This window comes from Lontra canadensis, unplaced genomic scaffold, assembly GCF_010015895.1.
Source record: "Lontra canadensis isolate GAN:19392208 unplaced genomic scaffold, GSC_riverotter_1.0 scaffold10, whole genome shotgun sequence".
NCBI lineage: Eukaryota > Metazoa > Chordata > Mammalia > Carnivora > Mustelidae > Lontra > Lontra canadensis.
The window spans coordinates 2476489-2503532 of record NW_022631004.1 but is presented as its reverse complement, the minus strand read 5'-3'; the positions used below and the strand labels follow the sequence as shown (position 1 = coordinate 2503532).

At 38.0% G+C, this 27044-nt stretch overlaps 1 protein-coding gene across 3 annotated transcripts in view; it reads right to left on the bottom strand.

Annotated features, from left to right (window-relative positions):
- PALLD (palladin, cytoskeletal associated protein) overlaps positions 1-27044 on the bottom strand; it is a 409629-nt gene that overhangs the window by 367336 nt on the left and 15249 nt on the right. For all 3 annotated transcript variants that reach the window (XM_032855458.1, XM_032855455.1, XM_032855457.1), the window contains exon 2: positions 18720-19711. In XM_032855458.1, the coding sequence (XP_032711349.1) occupies positions 18720-19630 (911 nt within the window). In that variant the 5' untranslated portion in view covers positions 19631-19711. The remainder of the gene's footprint in view (positions 1-18719; positions 19712-27044) is intronic.

Below are 27044 nucleotides of genomic sequence, written 5' to 3'. Positions count from 1 at the left end.
GGGTATGTCCTTGGGTATTTTACTTACATCCATGAGCCTTAGTTTCTTACATGTAAAATGGTGATATAATAATAATAGAGTCCTATTTTTTAGAGCTCTTGCAAGGACTAGATGAGAGAATGGGTATAAAATCCTTAGAAATATGCCAGGCATATACAACACTCTATGAAGTATCAGTCATTTCTCTCTTTGACAGAGAATGCATAAATAAGGAAATTCTACTGATGACACAAAATGTATTTTTGCATCTTCGCATCAATGTGATTCTTATGAAGCTTACAGACTTGGAATTGGCTCACTTAAAAAATCCTAAAAGCAAACAATGAGGAGTAAAAGGGAGGATAGAACTGGAAAAATAATTCCCAAGGCAGATAATTTGCCAGTGAGTAATCTAGAATTTACCTTAGCAATTTCAGGGTAAAAGACTTCAGGAATTGGTCATGCTCTCTCATCTATATTATAAGGGTTATGGGTCTTATAAAGAAAGCTATAGGCGAATCAGAAGAAGTTATCAGTCGTGGTGCCAACTAGAAAGAGAGGATACACTAAATCCCAGATGACTCATGGAAGATTTCATGAAAGGACTAGATCTAAAGGTGTCAAGGTATAGGAAACCACAAAGGATGATGCATCACCGTGGGGTTGTAAAGCCGTGTTTCCACTCTTGAGTCTGCAGAATTGAGGCAGAAGGGAGGCAGCAGATTCCTGAACACAGAAGAGAGCCATTTTGAGTGAAGACCTTCCTTGGATGGGGAGAGCCAACATAAGCCTACAGGGAGGAAGCCAGGAGACCAAGTACCTTGAATTCCTCTGACCTGCCATGCTCCCCAGGCTGAACCCAAACAGAGCTTGAAGGAATCTGTTGTAGTCCACTCAGATTAGCTTCCTAGGGCAAGAGTGGGGTGGTGGACAGTGGAAAGAGAATATAGGGGTCTATGAAAGAACCAGTCAGAGGATACTGGGGGGATAAAGTGGCAAGAGCAGACTAATGGATCCTCACATTTAAGTACTCATATTTTCATAACCTTAATACAATTTTGTGGCAGCTTGGACCAAAGGAATATTTTTGAGTTTCTTTTATCCATTAAGAAGACCTAGGGAACCCAAAAGAGGTATTGCCTTCATTTCCTTCTATACCTGACACTCTAAGTCATTAGGAAGCAATCTGTGAGTGTTACTCTTTTCAGCAGTGACTCATGTCACTTCAGGATTGCTGTCAGAAAAGTGAGCAAACAGCTATTTGTTCACAAACAACTGAGACAAACGCCACAACCTGTCAGCAAAGCAGGGGACTCTTGCTTACTAACTTATTTCCCCTGGAGGTTTGATCTGGGCATGTTTTGTATATGGCTATCTTGATAGTCTCTAGCACTCAGCCACCTCCAGCTCTGCCTTTTCTCATTTCTTCCTCAACAGTTTCAGACATCATCTGTCTCAAATCCTTCAACCTTTCCTCTTTCTCCAGCTCTCTTTGTTGAACCTTCATTTGCCTCTCTGTAGTGTTTTAACCCCTAACTTCAAGCTTGGTGCCCGCTTTCATAGTCTAAGATCTGCTCACTGTATTTGGCTGGCCAAACATAGCCATGCAGGGGAATGTTTGAGAAATACATGCCAACAGCCTCAGGTCATTTCTAAGAGTCATCACCCATTATCCCCTGGACATTAACTAGAAGCGATTAGTGCAGGGAGGGCATTTTGGGTGAATGCTGGAAGGCAAACTAAGCTGTGTCTCTAATATATCCATCTGAGGGGTGAGCAGTCTGCCTGGACGAAGGTGAGGCAGGAGGGCACAAGATACATTACGTAAGGCAGGTGATAAAGGAGTTATTTGCAATGTGGATAGAAGTGAGAGAGAAGACGAACCAAACTCAACTTTCAGTTTGGATCATAATTTAATTCAATGCAAGTGAGACAATTGAACATTTTAACTATAGCAAACTGTAATGAAAGACAAGTTTTGGCTGGGTTTGATCTTTTCCTGATTTGTCAAAATGTGAAAGTCAGAAAAACATCAAAAGAAGAGAAGAAACACATGTAGGCAGTTGAAGACTTGAGGATGAACCTCCCCTCAAGAAACTACTAAGAACACATAGTATATTCTGAATTGGAGGAAGCTAAGAGCTAGTGTTGTGTCCTGAGAAAAATATGCCTTTGTGAGCTCTTGGGGTATGTGTGGGAAGCTGAACTCTGCTGGAAGGCAATGGGCTGCTTCTAAGTCATGTTAGAAGACAGACACACCTTTAAATTCCAAAGAGCTAAAGCCATTTTACATAGTATCCTAGATGAATAAATGTTAAGATTTTAAGATTTACAGATGAAAGGGACTAGGTAAGTATGAAAGTTTTTAATTGGCAATGTAAGTTACAGGTATATATTATCTATTATACAGTGGTAGTAAAGTTACTTTGATTTGGAGTAGGATAGACACACCTTGCTAATGGATTCATCATTCTACCTGCATTGGCCTGTTAGGAATTGGAAAAAAAATGTAATCCAAACACAAGTCTCATACTAGAGTGATTTTACTTGTTTTTCTGTGGACTATCTGCTATTTAACAGAGTGATGGCATCTCTAATTTGAGGTAGCACATTGGCAAGTTCCATTTGCCAACAGTTAAACAAATGGGTACTTAAAACATATGCTCCAATTCCCTCCAATTAAAATTTTTTTCTCAAATATTAGGCCCCAGGATAAAAATGAATTGGTCAAGATATTTGTGGAATTGAGTGTATAGATGTATTTCCTATAAATGGAACTGACCTACCCTGAGGTCAGATGGTGCTTTCCTGGAGAACTCCCCTGACAACAAACACAACACCCACCCCTCTATAATCACCACACCATATAGCCCCGAAGAATTTTATGGTGAGCTGGCTAGCTGTCATTTTGATGTGCACATTGACTTTTAATGCTATAACAACACTCATCCTATATATGGTCCAAGTGTCTATTTGATTTCTTCAATACTGATACTTCCTTCTTAATAGTTGCCTGTTTAAAGTTGAAGCTATTTATTCGGTGTAAAAAAAAAAAAAAAGAAAAACAAAAAACCCACAACCTTATTGTATTGTATGTTACAATGGCCTTTTGTAGAAAAAGTCTATCAGAAATCAGTTGAGCCAACATGTTGCTGGTTTTGTTGGGGCCTATTCTTTCTTTATTTCAGGCAGTGATAATTTGTCCTTGTTCTCAGAGCATGGAATGAGTCCATGTATCAGGATTCTGGCCAACATATGCCAACACATTCTTAATTAAAATGCTGGCCACTCCACATAAGAATTAAAAAGTACCACACCGGATTACAAATCATATCTGTTATGTTCCGTGTGGGATTACTGCTCTGTTCATGAGAGAAAGAGAGAGGCCTTGGTTAACTGGTTTTGATAGAAGTTATAACCCGTGGCCTCCCAAACTGCAGCAGTGGAGTGTTTCTACTCATCAAGATGCTGAGGTTCCCTCACAGTGACACTACAGACTGGCGAGAAGTATACACAAGGGAAGGTTCTCTCATGAGGATCAGGACGTCATTAGTCATGCCTTTCTTTTCCAAGTCTTCCTTCGAGACCAATGGAAGGAAGCAATTCATGGATATTTTCAAGAAATAATGACTACTGTGTCAGGTGTTTCTAATGGTAAGCTAGGGTTCACCCAAACTTTGTTGGGGCTCCATTCTTACAGAAGGACTCTGTGTTTCACTCTGATTTTTTGGATAGTAAAGTGTAACAGTAAAAAAGTAAAGACTCTGGGCAATTGGACAATTTTCATAAGCTGTTCAGGCTTTTGTTTCTTGTTTTTAAAATGGAGGTAATAATATTATAGTTCACTGAACTTAATATACTACTCATTGTAAGACACCATTATTTTATGAACCATTAAGGAAGAAAAAAAAAACAGTTTATGCAGTCCCAAAAGGCAAACAGCTCAATTAAAATGGCAAAATAAATAGTTCTGACCAAAATTGTGTGTACAAGCAAACATATCATGCCTATGGTCTGATAATGATTGTAAAATGATCTCTTCTGCAAGATGCACTCGGATTATAGACATGTTAAAATGTGACAAAATATATGAAGAAATACGATAATATCTACCTTGTGGGAATAGTGAGTTTATATGTGTAAGAATGTCTGGCATGTGCTAAGTACTCAAGAAATGTTGGCTATTAATATTATTATATCTATTATTACTATTATTATTATTATTTTTTAAATTTTATTTTTTATAAACATATAATATATTTTTATCCCCGGGGTATAGGTCTGTGAATCGCCAGGTTTACACGCTTCACAGCACTCACCATAGCACATACCCTCCCCAATGTCCATAACCCCACCCCCCCAAACCCCTTCCCCCCATCAACCCTCAGTTTGTTTTGTGAGATTAAGAGTCACTTATGGTTTGTCTCCCTCCAATCCCATCTTGTTTCATTTACTCTTCTCCTACCCCCTTAACCCCCCATGTTGCATCTCCTCTCCCTCATATCAGGGAGATCATATGATAGTTGTCTTTCTCCGATTGACTTATTTCGCTAAGCATGATACCCTCTAGTTCCATCCATGTCGTTGCAAATGGCAAGATTTCATTTCTTTTGATGGCTGCATAGTATTCCATTGTGTATATATACCACATCTTCTTTATCCATTCATCTGTTGATGGACATCTAGGTTCTTTCCATAGTTTGGCTATTGTAGACATTGCTGCTATATTATTATTTTTTTTTAAAGAGAGGAGAGATTGAGCACAAGAGCAAGGATGGGAGGGGCAGAGGGAGAATGAAAGAGAGAATCCCAAGGAGGCTCCATGCCCAGAATGGAGCTCCACAGGTCCTGATCTCAGCACCCCAAAACCATGACCTGAGCCAAAATCAAGTCAGATGCTCAACTGACTGAACCACCCAGGTGCCCCAATACCTATTATCATTACTAGGAGAATGACAACAACAGTAGTGAGGTTTCAATTCTGTAGCTCTAAGGAAAACAAAGAGAAATTATTGTGATTTAAGAACGATAAACAAAGGGTTGAGAAGAATGGAAATGACATTCTAGCATAAACTTCCTACAACATACTGGCATATGTAATTCTTCACAATGACTGCACAGACATGTCTGATGTAGCTGAATGCTATAGTAAGTTTCTGGTGTTAACTTTAAAAGTTTCCTAATGAGGGCATGACAAAGGTTCTAAATAGGAGTGACTAGGCCTAGCTAAGAGCTTACCCTTGACCAAATCCTCTTATTTGTGATTAATACATTTTCAGTATTTTTCTAGAAAGCTTACTGGTCCATGGTGTTTCCTTCATTATATAAAATTCATATAATGATGTAGAAAAGTCTTACCTTTTTTTTTTTTTTTTAAGTAGGCTCCATGCCCAGCGTGAAGCCTAATGTGGGACTTGAACTCATGACCCTGAGATCAAGACCTGATCTGAAATCAAGAGTCATACGCTTAACCATCTGAGCCAGCCAGGTGCTCCAATGATGTAGAAAATTCTTAATTTTTGCCTGTGGTGGTTCAAGATCCAAAACTGAAACAAATATTTTCTATCTCTTCTCCCTAGCCTTCATCAACTGTGTATTTATTGCCCTTTCTATGCATAGGCACACCTGGAATATTCTCTGTTAATGAAATTGGCCTGTGATAACTTGTGGTGGTAAAAACTTTTTTTTTTTTAAACTACACTGTATATAATGAGTCCTTCAAGTAACATCTTGTTTCATTAATATATAAATGTTTGTAAACTTATATGTAGAAGTATATTAGAAAACTCCTATGCTTAACTCACTCATATATTGTGTATCAACCATCTTTCAAGGTTTCAAATAATATCTTCTTTCATAAAGATATAAGTGTTTGCTAGGGCACCTGGATATCTCCGTTGGTTAGGCATCTGACTCTTGATCTCAGCTCTGATCTTGATCTCAGGGTCATGAGTCCAAGTCCTGCATTGCGCTCCATGCTGGGTATGGAGCCTTCTTAAAAAAATGTGTGTGTGTGTGTGTGTGTGTGTGTGTGTATGTATATGTGTGTGTGTGTGTGTGTGTGTGAACTTAAACAGGTACAGAATATGATGGCAAAAAATGATTTTGAAGATCTCTCTGGCTTTTAAAGAAAGAACCAATTAACTTCAAATGTAAATTTTTTTTCTCTCCTTCCCTACTTCCTTGCTCCCTCTCTCTCTTCCTTCTTTCTTTCCTTTTTCATCTTTCTGCTCCTTCCTCCCCCATCTCCTCACCCTCCTCCTCCTTTTCCTACTTCAAAGATTCTCCTCCAATACTTGGAAATCCTTTCCACTAGACTTGTTTTCTATTTTTCCATTAGAAATACCCAATTCCAGGAACCAAGGCTAAAAGCTGTCACCTTAGGAAAAAAAAATCCTATTCCCTAGGTTATTTTTATTTAAGTTTTCTAGCCTACTTGTGGACCATATAACCACTGATTGGAAAATGTTTCTGTGGCCTAATTTTCTCTATGCTATTATATAGAACTAGACTTCACTGTTAGAACTCATGATCAACAGAACAAAGTTTCCACTTGGAATTAGTCATGTTTCTGCCGGGACAGGCTTTTGATTGGGTTTCACTATCAGTGCTCATGGGACTAGCACTTTACTCCTATTCCAGCAGATATTAAATATGACACTATTTCTTGGCTCAAAGACATTAAAATTAAACAGGAAAGAATCAGTTCTATTGCTACATATCACTTGAACACATCAACTAGCAGAAAATATTTACATCTGGGTCAGCATAGAAAGCTGCATCAGGTTTCAGACTTATAACTGTATTTGCTACAGTTGTATTTATAAAGTAACTCCTTTTAACCGTCAAAAGAATGCACCATCGAAGCAGAGTTCTTGAATTGCTGTAATTATGCCTAAACAGGTTCAGTGATCCGTGATGCGGCACTGCCCCAAGGCAAATGAAGAAACATGTCAAGAAGTTCTTTAAGCAACTCTCCAGAAAAGACTTGAGACATTGAGTAGTTTTGACTGTGAAAGTATCCATCCCACTTCAGAGTCAAATTCTTTCAAAACAACTATTTCACAGTAGTTTGCATAATAGTAAATTAAACTTTCAGAAAGTACATTCTTTTTCTTTTTCTTTTGAGAGCTTTGCTGTATGGTATAATACTTAGTAGGAAGAAAATACAAAATCATAGCCAATTTATCTAGCTGGGGGAAAAGCCTGCATTTGTTACTCCAGTTATTTTTAGAAGTTTCTTCCTGCTGAAATTATTGGAATACAAAAACAGGGAGTGGTTAAAGTGTTGGGGAAGCACTTTCAATTGGCTTTAGCAAATATTTAACAAGGAGCCATGAAGTTAACTCAGGAAAATTGCTAAACAATTTAAAAAGCAGCAAGAAAATTATAGTCAGACTTGATTTTTAGAAGGCTTTCCAAGTAGTTGGTAGTCCACAATAAGGCTGACCTTCACAGCTTTGAGGTTTAGGAATAGAGGATGGGGAGATAATTAGTTATAGGAGGGAGGGGTGGAAATGGAAAAGAAATCTTTGGCATTGATCCCCTCCCCTGAGGCTGTGAAGGAACAGAAGGCCAAGTGAGGTAAAAGTTACTAGACAATGACAACGAGACCAAGGGACAATATTCCAACACCTCATGGCAGCCTGGGTATTGATTCTGACCTTGAGATACAAATTTAAGACTCACTGTCCAAACAGGATGAGAAACACATACCGTATTCCTTTTAAATTGTGTTTAGCCTATAAAGTTGAAGAGTTCCGGGGTGCCTGGGTGGCTCACTGGGTTAAAGCCTCTGCCTTCGGCTCAGGTCATGATCCCAGGGTCCTGGGATCGAGCCCCACGTCGGGCTCTCTGCTCTGCAGGGAGCCTGCTTCCTCCTCTCTCTCTGCCTGCCTCTCTGCCTACTTGTGATCTCTGTCTGTCAAATAAATAAATAAAACCTTAAAAAAAAAAAGTTGAAGAGTTCCTTCTCTATAAACCTTATACCAATGCATTGGGAATGCATAGCAATGCAAAAAAGAGCTGTAGCATGAAGATTTTAAAGAAAGGGAACAGATTCAAAGATTTTTGAGATGGTAGAGTATAGGGAGTATATACTAAATCAATGACAATAAATGATAAAAGTAAACACTTTATAATAATATTAAGTAACTTCCAAATAATACCTTAATATTTATTAAGCTATTACTATGTGCTAGCAGAGTTCTAACACTCTCCTTGTGTTAAATGACTTAACACTCATAATAACACTAGAGGTAAGTAGTTTTATTATTCTCATTTTACTGACAAGGAAACTGAGGCATAGAAAGGTGAAATAACTTGCCACGGTGACTGGACTGATTCACACTCTTGCTTTAGAATCTATGTGGTCAGCTACTAAACGCTTTTGCTGTTTGTTCTACAAGCATCTTTTTTTTGGTACTGCACAAGCATTTTTTTTTTTTTTTTTAAATTCTAGAGGATTCTCTGACCACCTTTATTTCCTGGGGAAATTTATGTTGATGTTTGTTTATTGATTGGTTTTCTTGTTAAATCCAGAAACGTGGCCATGGAGATGGAAATCAAAATGATGAAATCAATTTTTCTAACAAATGCTACTGTCTGATTTGGCTGCTGCTATTTCATGACTATATGAGAAAGGCTGTTATAACCAATTCAGATTCCTAACTATAGTAATACTCTAGATTTGCCTTGAGTATCAGTTTGCTGGTTTTTGTTTTTGTTTTTTTTTTAAATCAGTTTGCTTCTTGATTTACTAAGCTATCCATATGAGTAGCATTATGTACTGGCCTATCACAGCATCACAGTGTCATGGTTTGGCCAAGAACAGGTGATAGGGAAGTTGCTGTCACTCTGTAATGTTCAAATCATTAAACAACAACTCCACAAAACAGAAACAATATTGGGGCACCTGGGTGGCTCAGTTGTTAAGCATCTGCCTTCGGCTCAGGTCATGATCCCAGAGTCCTGGGATCGAGCCCCATGATGCCCTACATTGGGCTCCCTGCTTGGTGGGAAACCCGTTTTCCCTCTCCCACTCCCCTACTTGTGTTCCTGCTCTCGCTGTCTCTCTAGCTCTCTCTCAAATAAATAAATAAAACCTTAAAAAAACCCACAAAAAACAGAGGCAGTATTTCCTGGGCTCATTGGTACAGAGTTATCCCATTTCACTCACTGGCCTACAGAAACAGATTCAATATTTGGATTAATGATGGTCTTTGGGCAGTTAAAGTATTGTACAGGCAGAGGTCATTTTTCATGTGGGAATTACAAGTGGGTAGATACTGGATAGAAATATGTTTTGAGAAAGAATGGAAAGGATAGGAAGAGGACTAAAATAGCATGCTAGGTCATATCACCTTAATTTATTAACTCACAAAAAGCACCTGTGAGGGGGAATCAGAGATAAGTTTATTTCTTCATTTTAGTGAAAATAAAGGTACTACTCTGCTGTTTAATCTCCTTTGGTTTCTAGTTCAATGGTATTTTGAAGTCCTAGGGAACACTTATATCCTCTGTAAAATAAAAAAGACTTATTAGCTTTTCAAGTCAATGCAAATGTACAGAAAAAGAAAAAAAATTAAAAGACTTAGAAATAAATCAAAGGAAATGATAAAAGAATAAGAAAAATAGAAACCTATAACATTAACTGGTATTGTTTCCTTTGGATTCTGCCCCATTTTACTTTCTACTATTTGCCAGATGTGATGATATGGGGAAGGTAATTGGATTGGTGAGATATGCATATGCAACTCTTATTAATCTTCAGATTTTTCACTACTTCTGAAAAGGTACCACGTGGGTGAGCATGTTTGTGTGTGTCTAAATGCAGGCATTTTGTCCTAGCAATGAGAGACTCATAAATACATTTTTTTTAATCTCTGCAGTCAATAAATTGGATAGACTATACCATAAAAAATCTTTGGCAGAAGACTGAGTACATATACCATTCTCTTAAGAACACCATTAATTTAAAATGAGAAGAAGTTTTAAAGCTCTAAAACATAACTAAGACAACTCAGAAAATTGATTGAACTCATGAGGGCAAACACCTAGGAGCCAACTTAGCCAATTTGTATTGCTTACCACTCATTTTCTAGGTGGTATTTATAGAGTAAATCATGCCATTCATTAGAAACATTGCTGCAGAATGTACCAGATACATAAATGGGATAGTAGAGTAAAATAAAAGGTCATTATTTTTTTTTCAGTGAGTATAAAATCAGCATTATTTGCATCTGTGTCTCTACTACCCATCTTAAGATGTGAAATGATGCAAGCACAATGGATGTCCTCTGTGCACTCCTTACTAATTACATTCTTCTTTATCTCAACAGTGATTGTTGTCTGGAATTCAGTATTTGTCATTCTCAGGCATTCTTCTATGCTTTTATCATATCCTTAAACCTGGAATAAGAATGTTTTGCAATTTTAACTTCATATGGATAAATTTATTAATGCAATCTGTATGCATGTTTTTGCAACTTTTTTTAGATTGCTGTTATGTTTGTGAGTTTCAGACATACTGATTCATGAAACTCTAGTTCATTCATTGTATGAATATAAATCACAACTTATCCATTTTCTTTCCTTTTTTTCAGCCGTATTGAGACATGATAGACATTTAATACTGTGTAAGTTTGAAGTGTGCAATGTGATGATTTGATACATCTATATACTATGAAATGATTACAATAAAATTAGTTAACATATCCATCATCTTACATGATTATAAGTTTTTTATGTGTATAGTAAGAACAGTTAAGATCTATTCTCTTAGCAGTTTTGAAGTATACAATATGGTATTGCTCACTGTAATTATGGCTACAATTTCATTAATCAGTTCCCTCAAACTTACTCAGTTATAACTGGAAATTCGTATCCTTTGACCCACATCTCCCCATTTCCCCTGTCCTCTAGCCCCTGGCAACCACCATTTTATGCTCTGCTTCTGTGAGTTTGTCCTTTTAAAGTTTCAACATATAACTGAGATGATACAGTGTTTGTCTTTCTTGGCTTATTTCACCTAGGATAATACCCTCAAGTTCCATCCATGTTGTAAGTGGCCGGATTTCCTTCTTTTTCATAGTTGAACAATATTCCATAGTATACACATGCCACATTTTCTTTATTCATACGACAATGGACACATAGGTTGTGTTAAAATAGCTATTATCAAAAAGACAAGAGATAATGACCACTGGTGAGGATGTAGAGAAAAGGGAACCCTTGTACATACTGGTAGGAATTTAAGTTGGAAGAGATGCTATGGAAAATAGTATGGAGGGTCCTCAAAAAATTAAAAATAGAGCTGTCATATGATCCAGCAATCCCACTCTGGATATATATCCGAAGTCAATAAAATCACTATGTCAAAGAGGTATCCATTTTCTTTTTGATTAGTATTTAGTTTCTTTATAGTATTTTGAAACAGTGCTGTAATGCACATTCTTATATACGCATCCTTGTACACAGGAGCAAAAGATCCTTTCAGATACATAGCTAGGAGTGAAACTTACTCATTTATTTATTTAATTCATATTCTTGAGCACCTATTATGTGCCAGACACCATTCTAGGCTCTAGGGATACAACAATAAGAATCAGATGGTAGTCCCTATATTCAAGGGTTTTATATTTTACTTAGGGAGACAGACAATGAAAAAAATTAAACAAGTAAAATGCAGAGTGTATCAGGTAAGTTCTGTGGAGAAAAACAAAATGACTGGAATAGAGAGTAAGGTGGGGAGGACCTGTTCTTTTACATCAAGTAGTTTTGGAAGGCCATACTCTGAAGGTGACATTTGAGGAGATATATGAAGAAGATGAAGGATCTAATTCTACACACATCTGGAGGAAGAGTACTTTATATAGAGGGAATAGCATGTGCACAGGCCTGTTAGGAGTGCAGCAAGGACACCATTGTGGCTGGAGTGGACCAAACAGGAGCATAGTAGGGGATGAAGTCAGAGAGATGGTGCCTTACCAATGTTTATAGGGCCTACAGAGTTTACTCTGAAAGAGACAGAAGGTACTGGAAAGCTTTGCATTGTGTTGTGATCACAATTTCATTAAAAAGAATCATGCTAGGTGCTAACATAGAGTGTAATGAGCAAGGATGGAAACAAAGAGACAGATTAGGAACTTAATGCAAATATCCCAGGGGAAGATGATGATGGCTTGGTCCAGCCAATGATGAAAGCCTGATTAGTGGAGCTGTTATAAAGTGATCAGATTCTAGATATATTAAAGGTTGAGCCAACTGGATTTGCTGGCCGGACTGGATGATACGGGATGTGAGAAAAAGAGTAGCCAAGGATGATTCCAAGGTTTTTCCCTTAAACAGCTGGAAGGAGAATTGCCACTTGTTGACATGGAAAAGATTTAGGAAAGAGAAGGTTTTTGGAGGAGAGGAGAACGAGAGGTTCAGTCTTGGATATATTAAATTTGATAAACCTATTAGATCTAAGGAGAGAGGTCAAGTACACAATTGGTTAGTTTAGGGTATGTACACCTTAAACTTTATTGGGTATCACAAAATTGCTTCCCAAATTATTTGTACCTAATTACATTTCATGTTGCTGTAATAATACTTGTGTGGTTGATTTTTCATACTGATAATTTAATGGTATTATCTGGCATTGTGACAATATTCTGTAACAAAAACAAGCAATACTCCTGGAACTAAGCCATCAGGATATTTTTCTTCTTTTTGTTTTTTATTTGAGAGAGAGAGAAAGAGAGAGTGCACAAGTTGTGGGGGTGGTGGTGCAAAGGGAGATGAGATGGGGAAACAGACTCCCTGCTGAGCAGGGAGCCCAGTGACATGGGGCTTGATCCTGGATCCTGGAATCATGACCTGAGCCAAAGGCAGATGCTTAACTGACTGAGTCACTCAGGAGCCTCAAGCCATCTAGATCCTAACAAGCACTACGTGTCATAACCTACTGGCTAGTGGTGCAGTTGCCACATTTTCCCAAACCAAAATAGTCAATAATCGGGATATACTGATAGCCCTAGGAAGAAAAGTGAATCCGTAGTTTGTTTCTATTTTCTTTCGAGGAGATGGAAATTTCTATAGACAGCATTGCATAGATTTGGTATGGATAATTTTCTTGTTTTGGCTTTTGATGATGATCAAAGTCTCACTAATGTAAACTAATTGGAAGCATTGAAGGTACTGGGTTTTGATTTTAATAGCAACGAATTTAATTACTTTTAATCACATATATTGATTGAAACTTTACTAGGCTAATAATGATGACCTAGTAGGCATCTTATGATTAGATGTGAGTAATTGTACTTAGAATATTAAATATGCTTGGACCATTGTTGGATTCACTTTTATTGCAGTAAGTAGATGTTTAAAAGTGTTTTTCCCCCTTATGAGTATGTACACATTTACCTCACAATACAATGTGAATACGAGGATGGTTTGGACTTCTGCTCATAAAGTGGAAATAATTTATTTTGTTTGTAGTTACTTGATGGAGAATATTGCCTTTCCCCCATGCCCAAACATTTTTTGGTTTATGTTGATTGACTTACTTTGTAGTATTAACTTACAGCAAAGAAAGCGAGTAACTGTGAATGGCCATTTCTTGTTTTGTTAACATAGAAAAACACTGTGGAAATTATCAGGATAACATTTTCTTTAAAGATATTTGGAATATGAATTCCAGATGGCAGTTCTGCTCATCTCCATTTCTGGAACTTGTCAGTAAGCTATGCACAACAAGCAAAGCAGCAGTGACAGTGGCTAAATCTTCTCGTGGGTCACTCAGTACCTGATCAGGAATCAGAAGACATGAGTTATATGGTTATATGGTCTCTATGGTTAATTAATAATTTTTCTGTTCCTAGGCAAATAATTTCCTAGTTTTCTTGGTTTCCTTATATTTAAGTGGTTTGAAATATATGGTTGCCATAATAAAATATTTTTAAAACTATAACGTGAAAATATGAGATCTCATTTTTATAGTACTAAAGATACCTTTGAACTAAAATTCTTCATGAATTTTCCTCCAACTCACAAAAGTTGAGAGTGGAGGGAACAGGCAAGGTGAGTGATGTAAGGGAACATGTTTTTATACTGTTATAAAGTAGTACATGAGAAATATGAAATACTGGGATATAATCAGAAAAATTAGCAAATTCTGACTTGATTTTATTTAATGTAATAATTCAAATTATTAACAAATAATTTGTGTGTAATTTGAGTAGTGTCTAAATTATATATGACCTCAGTTACTATGCATAAGCTTTCTTCCACCAGCCTTTTTCTCTTTTGTTGAGGTTTTGTTGGAACTATGCAAGAATTAAGAAGGAAAAGAGATTTTTTTTCCCCAGTCCTCTTTGTGGAGTAACTGGTATCTATGCCAGTTATATTTGTGGAAGGATGAAGTAAAAAAGCCTTGAAATGACTAGCCTGGCTTTGATCCTACTATTTTCACCAATCTTCCCTTTAGCTGGGGCCACTTTATTTAAGTTTCACTATGTCCAGGTTCTCAGACCAAGTGGTTTCTTTTTTCTTTTTTTAAAAAATATTTTATTTATTTATTTGACAGACAGAGATCACAAGTAGGCAGAGAGGCAGGCAGAGAGAGAGGAGGAAGCAGGCTCTCTGCTGAGCAGAGAGCCCAATGCGGGCCTCAATCCCAGGACCCTTGGATCATGACCCAAGCTAAAGGCAGAGGCTTTAACCCACAGAGCCACCCAGGCATCCCAAAGTGGTTTCTATTTAGGCCAAACTTAAGAAGCTCCAGGCCAGCAGCTTAGTAGCCCAGCCTTGTCAGTCTAACAGTTTGTTTCCCTGTTCTGGACCCAACACTGAAGTCCTGCCTCATTTAATCATACCCGAGTCTCTATTTCTGAACTGTCCCTGTCCTATTGTCCTTTGGAGCAACAGTCTTGCTTTTTCCTTAACTAAACTCCTGAAGGGCCGAACTTTCTCCCTGTGTTCCACACGCTGTACCTGGATGCTGACACCTGCTGACATATTTTCCTGTGATGCAGGGCTTTTAAGTAAGTCTGGACCTTACCATTGCCTACTGTACCACATCTCACCCCCCTGTCCAATAGCTGCTGACTTTTCAATAACTGAATGAATGTCTCTATGCTTACTAGTCAGCATCTGTCAGGCCTCCGCTTATTGCTTGCTTCGGGTTCCCCTGACATCCTCTGCTCTCTGAGGATCCTGTTACCTGCTTCTGGGACCTTAGGAGGTAGCCTAACAATCAATAGATCCATACAATCTCTGGGTTTAGAGTTCCCTGGACTGACTGAGTCAAGCCAGTCTCTAAAGTGCCCCACGATAGGATACATTTTATTAAAGGTTTTCTTCTTCGTATGAAATTTCCTTCAAAGAAGATGATCTCTTTAGACTCTCATGTCTCATGTGGGAAAGGAACTCAGTGTTCCTAGGTATATGTTATATCTACAAATGCATGAAAGAGAGTATCAAGATCTTTGGAACAGAAATTAAGAAAATCCAGCACACTCCCCTGTCAAAATACAAAACAAAAAACAAACAAGAACTCCAAAAAGATTAAAAAAAAAAAAAGACCATCTAACTTTAAACAATGGAACATTTCATCAAAGACTTAATTACTCTAGAAGGTTATAATTTATAATGTCTCATGGACATTGGTCATAAACTTTGGTAGACCAGGAGATGACATGAGGAAACTGAGTTAATAATTCTTTGGTTACCAACCAAATTAATGCTCCCTTAACCCCAGTAAAAAGAAAGGAGGCAGAAGTATGAATTTGATGTCCCCCAAATTATTCAATGTTTAAGTGAACTTTAATGTACTAATTATGGTCTGCTCACCTGAATTAATCCTTTGATGTTAAATTGATTTTTTGAGATCATTTTTGAAAGGGTATGGTATTTTTACTTGCCACGGTAATACATTTGAAAGGGGCTTATTTTGGAGGTAAATGTAAGTGGAGTTATATGCCATATGAGAACCTGTGGAACTGTTTTGAATGACATGTGAAAGTATCACTCATAGAGAATTATTTGTTCCCAAGATTGGTGGGTTAAAAACAATCTAATCAGAATACAAAAGAATCAGGTAATTTCATTTCCATCATAGGCAAAATAATAAGAAAAATTCTTTATGGAAAAGGTACATAAATGCAGAATTTAGGACAGCTTTAATGAAATGAACCCATTAAGAAGTTTTTGACTGCCCCCTGCTGTCAGTTTCTTAAAAGAAATATAGCAAAATTACTGTAAAAATGGACTCGAGGAATTAGTTGAACACATTGGTAGGAAAAAAAATTCCCTGCCTTTAATTGCACTACTTTTTAGCCAGCTGTGCTAATGCTCACTTCATGTTTGTTAGCAATAAACTGCCAAACTAAGAGACCAACTCTAGCAAAGTGTGTCTTGGTGGATGTAAGGTGAGAGGTCAAGTTCATGGCTTGTGAAATGCTGTATTAATAAGAATATACCAGCATTGCAATTTTTAGCCAATGATGTCTAGTTTACTATTTTGCCAAATTTCACAATTTTGAATTTACTTTTTTAATACTTCCAGCTTTTTATTTTTTATTATTTTTATTTTTTTTAATTATTTTTATTAACATAATGTATTATTTACCCCAGGGGTACAGATCTGTGAATCATTAGGCATATACATTTCACAGCATTCACCATAGCACATACCCTCTTCAGTGTCCATAACCCAACCACCCTCTCCCTACCCCCTACAGTTTGTTTTGTGAGATTAAGAGCCTCTTATGGTTTGTCTCCCTCCTGATCCCATCTTGTTTCATTTTTTCCTTCCCTAACCGAAAACCCCCTGTCCTGCCTCTCAAATTCCTCATATCAGAGAGCTCATAAGATAATTCTTTCTCTGATTGACTTATTTCGCTCAGCGTAATAATACCCTCTAGTTCCATCCACATTGTCGCAAATGGCAAGATTTCATTTCTTTTGATGGCTGCATAGTATTCCATTGTATATCTATACCACATCTTCTTTATCCATTCATCTGTGATGGAAATCTAGGTTCTTTCCATAGTTTGGCTGTTATGGACATTGCTGCTATAAACATTCGGGTGCACATGCCCTTTCGGATCACTACATTTGTATCTTTAGGGTAAATACCCAGTAGTGTGATTGCTAGGTCATAGGGTAGCTCTATTTTCAACTTTTTGAGGAACCTCCATGCTGTTTTCCAGAGTGTCTGCACCAGCTTGCATTCCCACCAACAGTGTAGGAGTGTTCCCCTTTTTCCGCATCCTCGCCAACATCTGTTGTTTCCTGACTTGTTAATTTTAGCCATTCTGACTGGTGTGAGGTGGTATCTCATTGTGGTTTTAATTTGTATTTTCCTGATGTTGAGTGATGCTGAACTCTTTTTTATGTGTCTGTTAGCCATTTGGATGTCTTTGCAGAAATGTCTGTTCATGTCTTCTGTCCATTTCTTGATTAGATTATTTGTTTTTGGGGCGTTGAGTTTTATAAGTTTTTTATAGATTTTGGATACTAGCCCTTTATCTGATATGTCATTTTGAATTTACTTTTTAATATTTATTTAACCCAGGTAAAACATCCTTCATTAATGGAAAGCAAAAGTTTAAAAATAAATAAATGTATGGCTTATTTTTATAGTATAATCCAGCTTGCAATGTTATTTTCATTTTAGCATATAAAATTAAGAAATGAGAAATAATAAAAGTAATAGGTAATACTAATGCTGTAGTCACGAGCTGCAAGACACTGTTTTATTTTTTCACACATTATTTTAATCATCATAAAACTGAATGAGGGAAGTATTATTTTAATTCCCATTACACAGATGAAGAAACTAAGTCACAAAGAAACTTGCCTTGGTGACACAATTGGTAAAAGGTGGAGCCATGATTGGAAACCCTGCAGTCTGACTCCCAGGTCACTTCTCTTAACCTTTTTGCACAGAAAGTATGAAATCTGCAGTTAAGGAAGGAGAACTCTAGATATAAGAATGGTCTTGGTTGTGTAGTATGTATATTGACTCCAACTAATCACATGCTTACGTAATTGTTGTTATTATTATTATTATTATTTATTTATTTTTTTGCTATACCCATGCCGTAGTGGCCAGAGCCTTTGTATAAGCAACAGACCTATATTGTTTCAGTTTGTTTTATCTTTATTGTTTCATTTTGGTTTATCTTTATGTGTTTCCTTGGTTGCATCACATTGAAGGTGTGTGGGTGTGCTTTTTTCAGTGACTACGTGGCCACTTAGCTCAGCACTTAGATCAGAGTATATATTTGGGGGTTAATCTTGTGGTTGGCCTCTGTGCACCCATGCCTTTCAACTCTGTACTGCCAAACAATGTCCAGTTTTAACCACACTTTCAACCACCTTCAGCACCTCATATTCAAATGATGCACACATTTTCACAGTGTTTTGAATGAATCAGTTGCACATTTTAAGTTTCCTTGGATGCTATTAATTCCAGAGTCCTATTTAATAACCCATTTGTGTTCCTCTATCCCTGTCTGGTCCTTTGCCTTCCCCTTAGGAGCACATGGTTCATGATAACAGACACATCCCACCAGTGATAACTAGCACAACTAGTATTTGCAATTCTGGGATGCTTTTGCCTTGCAGATATTTGAAAACACCACTTCAGGCCCCAGAGGGCTAACTCTACAGGAAATCTCTTCTCATCCCATATTAGAGTAAAACCAAAAGTCAACACAAATCATTTGCTATTCATAACAAAAAGTTCTTACCTGACTCGAGGAGTTGGGTTTCCAGTGACTCTACACTCCAAGTAAACTCTACTTCCTTCTGCCACTTCTTGGCTCCGAAGCTTCTGGATGAACCGTGGAGCTGAGGGGAAGTGGAATGCATTCTGGGGCTGTGGGTGAGAGATGTTACTGCATGGCACTGCCTTGTCCTGGTCTGCCTGGTAGCAATGCTGGGCTTCGGGTAACTTGACCTCTGCTTCTGTCTCCTGTTGGTCTCCAGTGGGGCTCTGGCTGACTGAGGCACTCATCAGGGCTGACCGCTGATTTTTAGGAGACAAGTAGCCACTGTCTGGCGATGAGGACTCCCCGTTCGGGCTTCTATTTCTCGGCTTTGCAGCTTCTTTAAATATGGATGTCAGCTCCTCAATGAGATTAGCTGCCTTGTCGCATAGCTGGCTCTGCGGGCCAGTCTTACCTTGATATGCTGGTTTGGGCTTCACACTTGTGTTGGGAGTTTTTGCACCACGTTTTTCAGCCTTTCGGAGGCTCCGGATATAGCTGGGGCTGGCAAGCAGGGGTGATTTGGCAGGTTTCCTCTTTGAAGCAGGTGAAGAGATACGGTCAGTTTTTTCTGGTAGAGGTTGGACAGGTGTTGGCCTGTTATCACAAGGTCTTCCTAAGGAGGATGGCTCACCAAATTTGGTCTCCTTACGGGAAGGATTTTCACAGACACTTACAGGAGAGGTGTTGAAAATCTGTGAGATCTCCTTTTCTGAGTCAAAATCTTCCGTTTCAGAGCTGGCTATAGCTCTCCGGGCTAGGTCAAGACTCTTGTTTATCTCTTCCTGGCTGAGAAAAGCAGATAGCTCAGGGAAGAAGTCAGCATTCTTGCTTTCTTCCTGCATGTCTGATAGGGAATCATAGAACGAGTCATGGGAGGAAGTCTCTGACATAGTTCAATAGTCTTCATATACTTTTTGTTTGCTCTCAACAGGAAGGTCAGAGGCACTGGAAACCAATTTACTTCTTGTGTTCTGAAAGACAATGTAGAGAGAGTTGCCATTGGTAGTAATGGGTATGTGTTGTCACAGTATTATTAATTTACAGCTTGGGAGAAACATTAAAATGAACAAATGGAAAAATCATTTTTCTCTATTCTTCAAGTTGGAAGAAACACCAAGTATACTTGTGTTTATTATCTCATTTTAATTTAATATTTTCCCTGGGAGTGAATATTAAGTATTTTACTAATCAGCGCAGAATAATCCAAAAAGAAAATATCTGCATTAGGCACTAAGACTACAGTAGGACATTCTGCACTTCTCATGTGCCATTTTCCCTCAAGATCAAAGCTTATTGAAGCTCAAAATCCAGAAATGTGGGTGGGAGCTTGGAAGTTTATGAAGGTGAAAGGAGAGACCACATACTAGTGTTCTAGTAGTTGTGGTTCTCAGTGGGAAGCCAAATCTGTGGACTGGTAGTCAAAAGTTTGGAGTTTGTTTCTGGCAACAGCAAAAGAAGAAAAAAAAAGGCAAAGTCATGGCAAATATAACAAGTGTCAAAATAAACATTCATGCAAGATTTTATTTAACTACTTAATGAGGAAACTGGTAAGATGTATAACTATTTCAAAGCAGATTCTAAAGTAAATGAATATATATATGTAAGTATAATATATATGTACATATGTAGTTATGTAAGTATATACATAGACAATCAAGAATGCTAAAATGAATTTACTAATAAATTTGAAACTGGTTAGTATATAGAGAGCAATAAAATGTAATGTTTGGAGTCATTTCTATGGAGTACAAACTAACAGTATTTCTACTGGAAAAAATTTATTTGTGTATCTGTGCTCAAGTATAATTTGCATTGCTATTAGATTTCTACAATTTACAAAGGTATAACATTGCCTAATAAAAGACAGTAAAAGGCACAGACCACATTAGAATCAGATGACCCTGGAAGGTCTACCAGACCCCACCAGTATTCCATTGGAAAAACATCAGTTCTCTATTGCTTATTTCAAAGTCTTTCATAGTTTGTCCTGAGAAGGCAGATTGGTTTCTCCCAGAACAGAGCCCTTAATTACATTTGACCCTTCAGCCAGCAAACATGGTAGATGGTTTAGAAGTCAAGGTCAAGGTCAACTCTTAAAAAGTGTGAGGATATAAATCACCAGGCAGCATTAATTCAGAAGACATGAAAACTGGAAGAGAGAGATGCTTGGGCCAAAAGTATGTTTGCATACTGAAGGTAAAACAGACTGTATTTCCATTTCTTACAACATATATTTTTCTTTGGAAGAGAGGCTATTGGTCTGTTTGTTGTGGGCCTTAGAGAAATTAATTTTTTGCATTGAACTCAGTGTGAGAGGGAAATTGAGAAATATGCTTTATTTTATGAGATTGTATTTATTTTTTCAAGAGAGAAAGAGAGAGCAAGCAAGAGAGAACACACAAGTTGGGGGAGGTGGGGAGAAACAAAGGGAGAAGCAGACTCCCCAGTGAGCAGGGAGCCTGACATGGGGCTCGATTCCAGGACCCTGGGATCATGACCTGAGCCAAAGGCAGCCACTTAACCGACTGAGCCACCTCGGCTCCTGGGAAGTATAGTTTTAAGAAAAAGACGGGTTTCTGCCATCATGGAACTTAGTCTATGGGTGATATAAAAAGGAATAAGCATATATATAATTTAGTATGTTGAGTGCTATGGTAAGAAAACAAAGTGCTACGTTAGCACCTAGAAGGGATAACAGGGTTAGGATCAAGAAAAAATTTATGGAAGTTGAAGCCTATAGGATGATATGTGAAGGAGGAGGAAGAGTTAGGCAGGTAAAGAGGACACTGGCAGAAGCACAGACAAAGTTTTGGATCCTAAGGAGAGTATTGGCAGACTCAGGTAACTTAGAGAGGTTTAGTGAAACAGAAATGTATCTGGAGACAGGGAAAATCAGCAGAGAAAAAGTTAGAAAGCAGGAGTGGGGTCAGAGAGCCTGGAACTGTGTGAAGAACTTGAATTTTATCTTAGGTGCAGCTAGAGGACAAAGAAGACTGTTAAGTATGTGAGAAACATCACCAAAGTTGTGTTTTATTTTTTTGTTATTTAAGAAAGTTTTTATTTATTTATTTGAGAGAGAGAGAGAGCAAGAGAGTGAGAGAGTGAGCATGAGCAGGGGGAGGGGCAGAAGGAGAGGGACAAAGAGACTCCCTGCTGAGCTGGGGACTTGAGGCTTGATCCCAGGACCCTGAGATCATGACCTGAGCCAAAGGTAGATACTTAACCAACTGAGCCAGCCAGGTGCTCCAGAGTTGCATTTTAGAAAGATAACTGATTGTAGCCTAGCTCAGGAGCTGAGTCGGAGGAAGAGGAAGGCAAGATGAAAGAAGAAAGTCGGTGGGAGGCTTGTGTTCTATTCTTGGGGTTGTGTATATTTATCATTGCTTTATCTTTGGATCCCCATCATCTGAGCCTCCTTATTAGTTCTGGATAATTCTTCATGTTATGTGCCTCCATGAGAAACTAAACTTACTTATCATAATGAAATGTGGAATCTCCAAAGATTTGCTTTCCCAGCCCCTTGGAGCCTGGGCACAAGTCTTGGCACATGATAGTTATATGCATCCATCTTTGGCCTTTGAGGCAGGTTCCATGGAGAAAGCATTTTTGTTTCTGGTCGTAGCAAAGATGTAGCAGCATGGAGCATGAGGGGCAGCAGCGATGGCTGTGCAGAGGTGGGAGGTGGAAGCTGTGCCGTGGGCTATTGAGCTGTCACCGCAGTGGTGGTCACATATGACCCTTTTGTTGGCCTTTTGGTCTTGCCTCCAGCATACACTCTGGGCCTCAATCTGTGAATTGCTGTAACTCCTACCAATAATTCGCTTTGCACTCAAGTTGACCAAAGAATATTTCTGTCACTTGACACTAAGGAACACAACTGATAGTAGATTAAGAAAATATGACAGAAGCCTGAATAAGTGATATTGAGATGGACAACAGTGGACAACAGATAGAAGCTAGGACAGAAATCTTTAAGTAATCGAAGAGATGATGCAGAGACAGGATTATAGATTTGTTATTCAAACAGTGGGATGGAAGGTGCCATTAACTCACATGCCACAAGTGGGGGGACAAGTTTTGAGAAAAAAATCTTAATTTTGATTTACACCTTCCGCAACAGGGAACTCTGGTATTGATGTCTGAAGGCAATTTGAGATACTGGTCCAGAGTACATGAGTAAAGAGAACAAAACTTGATTGGGAATTATTAACCCATGGGTGGCAATGTAATACAAGATGGTGAATAAGATCATCAAGGAAGAGAGAGAGAAAAAAAGGAAACAATCCTCTAGAGGTTTGGGGGAAAACGAGGAGACTGGGGTGTTATGGAAGCTGGGCAAGGAAATGTCTCATGAAGGAGGAAGTATTCTTTTGATTTAGCAACTGGGAACATTTAGCACCATTACCAATAGCAATTTTGGTGTATGTGACAAAGATTGAAGCCAGATTCAAGATATGCTGAGAAATTATGAAAGGAAAGAAAATATAGATTGCACATGCTATTGACTATTTTGAGAAGTTTATAGAAAGGAGGAGAGACAGAGGTAGTTGGTGGACAAAAGTATAAATTTCTGGTGGGTTTATTTGTTTACAGTGTGGCTCAGGAATGTATTTCAGTGCCAATGGAATTAGACAGCAGAGAGGGAGAAGCAGAAGATCCATGTAAAAAAGTGAGGAAGATGAATAGACTGGGTCTTCCAGGATGTGAGATGAAATGAGTTACTATGGTACAAACAACTTCCGGTTGGAAAGGAACAGTTCTCCCATTGTCAAAGGAGAGAAATAATTAAAGTGTGTGTGCCTGTGTGTGTGTGTGTGTGTGTGTGAGAAAGAAGGGATAAGGGGGAATCTGCATAAATTTGTTATTGAAAGAAAGGGGAGGTCCTATCTTGAGATTTCTGAGGATTTGGAAGTTTTTGAGGACAGAAGACAATTTGAAATATCTGATGTAGAGAAAGGAAAAATTTCCTTAAGAAGGATTTATGGGCAGGGCCCCTGGGTGGCTTAGTTGGTTAAGCGCCTGCCTTCAGCTCAGATAATGATCTCAGGGTCCTGGAATAGAGCCCTGCATTGGACTTCTGCTCAGTGGGAATCTGTTTCACCCTCTCCCTCTGTCATGTCCTCCTTCCCAACTTGGGCATGCACGCTCTCCCTCTCTCTCAAATAAATAAATAAAATCTCAAAAAAAAAAAAATAGGAAAAAAAAGATTTGTGGGCAAAGGTGAGAACTTAGTTGAAGTTAAATGTGATGTATTTATAGTATCATTAATCAGTGTGATTGCACACTTCTCTTCACCAGAGCTCAGCCCTCCAGGTGAAGATGTGGAGATAAGATGTTTTAGGTTTTGACACACAGGTAAGATGGAAGGGAAATGGACAAGGTTTTTGAGAATATCAGCGATATGGGGGTTGGATTCTAAAATCTATGCTGGATTTGGATTCATGAGTAGGAGTTTGATTATAAAGAGCTTAAGGGACTGACGGCTCAATGAAATTAAAGGGGAGGTATAGTGGGAATGGCTGAATGAGAATCTGGAAGGATGTATCGAGATAGTGAAATGTTTGAATTGATCATTTCAGAGGCAGAGCCTTTTGATTCCTGACTACACTTAGAGTGTGGCCATGTGAATGTCTTTGACTGTCTCTGAAGAACAATGAGAGAGTTTAGTAGCTGCAACAGACACTTTATGATTGACAAAACCTAAAATATTTATCCAGACTTTTACAGGAAAAGTTTGATAGCTGTAGAACATCAGCTACCTAATAACTTCATCTAGCATGAGCACTACTAATAGTAATCCTGATAATGATAATGGTTAACAACATACTGCTCACTGAGGCAGGCATTGTGTCAAGTGCCATTAAGTTGGTGATTTCATTTAAACTTCTCACAACAGGCCCCAGTTTACAAAGAAGGAAACTGAGGCAGAAAATGTGAATAGAAGAGCCGAGATTCAAATCCAGACAACAACTTCAGAACTTATTATCTTAACCATAGACTTAACTACAATATATTATAGTTTCCACAACCAAGAGTCCTAAGCAATATATCAGGCTAATAAAATTTTGGATTAGTTTTCTGCTATTTCTGCTAATATCAGAGTTCTGCTATTAATTTAACTACACTTAGTGCAAAGTGAACATAATAGGATAAATTTCAAAACTTCATAAAAAACATTACATGAGGAAGCTTAAAGTAAGCTTCTGAATGATGAAACACTTTTTAGTTCATTTTTTAAAACAGGGAGTGTTTGCTGGAGGTAGATTAAATCACCTGCTTATTAACTTATATTTTGGTTTTAAAGAGGCGCCATCTGACAGGATCCAGTTGTGAGGATTAGGTGTAGCTTAAAAACTGCTTATACAGTGAAAAAGAAAATAATAGTTCTATAGCATATATGGTTTGGGTTTAATCTGCAACCCAGTTATTGCTGCTAGAACATGCACATGGTCTAGGGAAAATGCTCATTCAACGTGGATGAACAAGGGAGGTTTCCAGGTGGCCCAACTCACGGGAAAATCATGCTTCAGAGATTTTCATGTCAGTCAACAGCCCATAATTAAAATGTTGTAATCAAAAGAAATATAATTACAAACATCTCCATTATTTCCCTGAGATTTAATGTTTTATTTCAAACAGCGCTTTTGGTAATTCTATGCTGGTGTAATAGACACAGAAAGTAAAATACAGTGAAAAGAACTAATTATACTGTCTTTTTATTTTTTTAAGATTTTATTTATTTATTTGACAGAGGGAGAGAGATCACAAGTATGCAGAGCAGCAGAAGAGAGAGAGGAGGAAGCAGGTTCCCTGCTGAGCAGAGAGCCTGATGTGGGGCTTGATCCCAGGACCCTGAGATCACGACCTGGGCTGAAGGCAGAGGCTTAACCCACTGAGCCACCCAGGCGCCCCAATTATACTGTCTTTAATGAATGAAGAAGTGAGATAAACATTATCAAGTTCCATTAAACATTAACAAGTTCCAATTTAGCAGGTAGAATTGAAAGATTTTTGAAATTCTGAGGAATAAAGTATTTTCCTACATCTTTAAATTTTCTCTGTCCCCTGTCTCCGTCCTCGGAAGAAATATGAACTGCTTGGAAATTCTCCTTTTCATCTTTTTCTCTTTTGTAAATTCTTCATCCATTATTAATAATTTGACTTTAAACTCTGATAAACCAGAGCCATTTTCTAATTTTTTGAAATTTGCATAGGCCTAGCTTCCTCCCCACGGGAGAAATGGCTCTTTGTTGGCCCTGCGTGTTTTATAGTTTACTCTTTCTGTTTTTCTGTTTCAAACTCCAGTTTATCCTTAAAAACATTATGTAATTTCACTTTCTTTTGGTGCTTTCTGATTCCTCAGTCAGTGTAATTCTCTCTTTCTTCCAAACATGACATTTTGCATAGGATTCTCCTATAACATTCATCTTACTGAATTACTAATATGAGTTAGAGAACTCTTCATCCATTAGACTGTGAACTGCTTGAAAAAGATGTAACTGACAGTCTTTGAATGGCTAATGCTTGGCACAGTGTCTGGGTCATGGCACATGATGGAGAGAAACTGCCTAGTACTTGAAACATGGATCGAACCCTAACTAGGATTTGATAGGAAATAGAGCCATACAAACAAAGACATGAGGCACAAATGTCTCATTCCCTGCTTGCTCTCAGCCATTCAGACCTCACTGCAGCATTTCTCTGGGACCTGCTGTCCTCAGTGGAACATTGTTCTGCTCTTTACCCTGCTGTTTCATCTGTCTTACCAATAGTTACTCATCCCCTGGGTTCTGTTTTCTAGTAAGAACTTGATAACGTAATCAGTGTTATATATTAATAGCTGTTAATGTGGAAAACATAAAATGCACATTATATGCTCATTTCACTAATACAAGACAGTGGTAGGTCTGACACTGCATTAATAAAGACCTTATCTATAAAGACATCGATTTTTATGTTTCTCAGTTCCTGCCAAGAAAGTTTCTCTTGAAAAAATTCAGAACCAGAAAAACATTTATTTTGTTTTCTTGGCATTCCTACTATTAGACAATCACAATTCTGTAACCTTTGATGATGCTCCTTGCCATGGATGTTACCAAGCTCAGAGTTAAATTTTGGATCATAGAAATATGAATATTTTTAGTCCCCCCCCCCTTTTTTTAGCTCTCTTTCTCTCTTTACTTATTCAGTCAGCATATTTTTTGTTGAGTGCCTACTGTATTAGGCTCCTCTTCTACAGGTTGGGGACATAGCTGTTAAGACTCCTCTGCCCTAAGGAGTTAACCTGCTAAAGGAGAAAAGGCA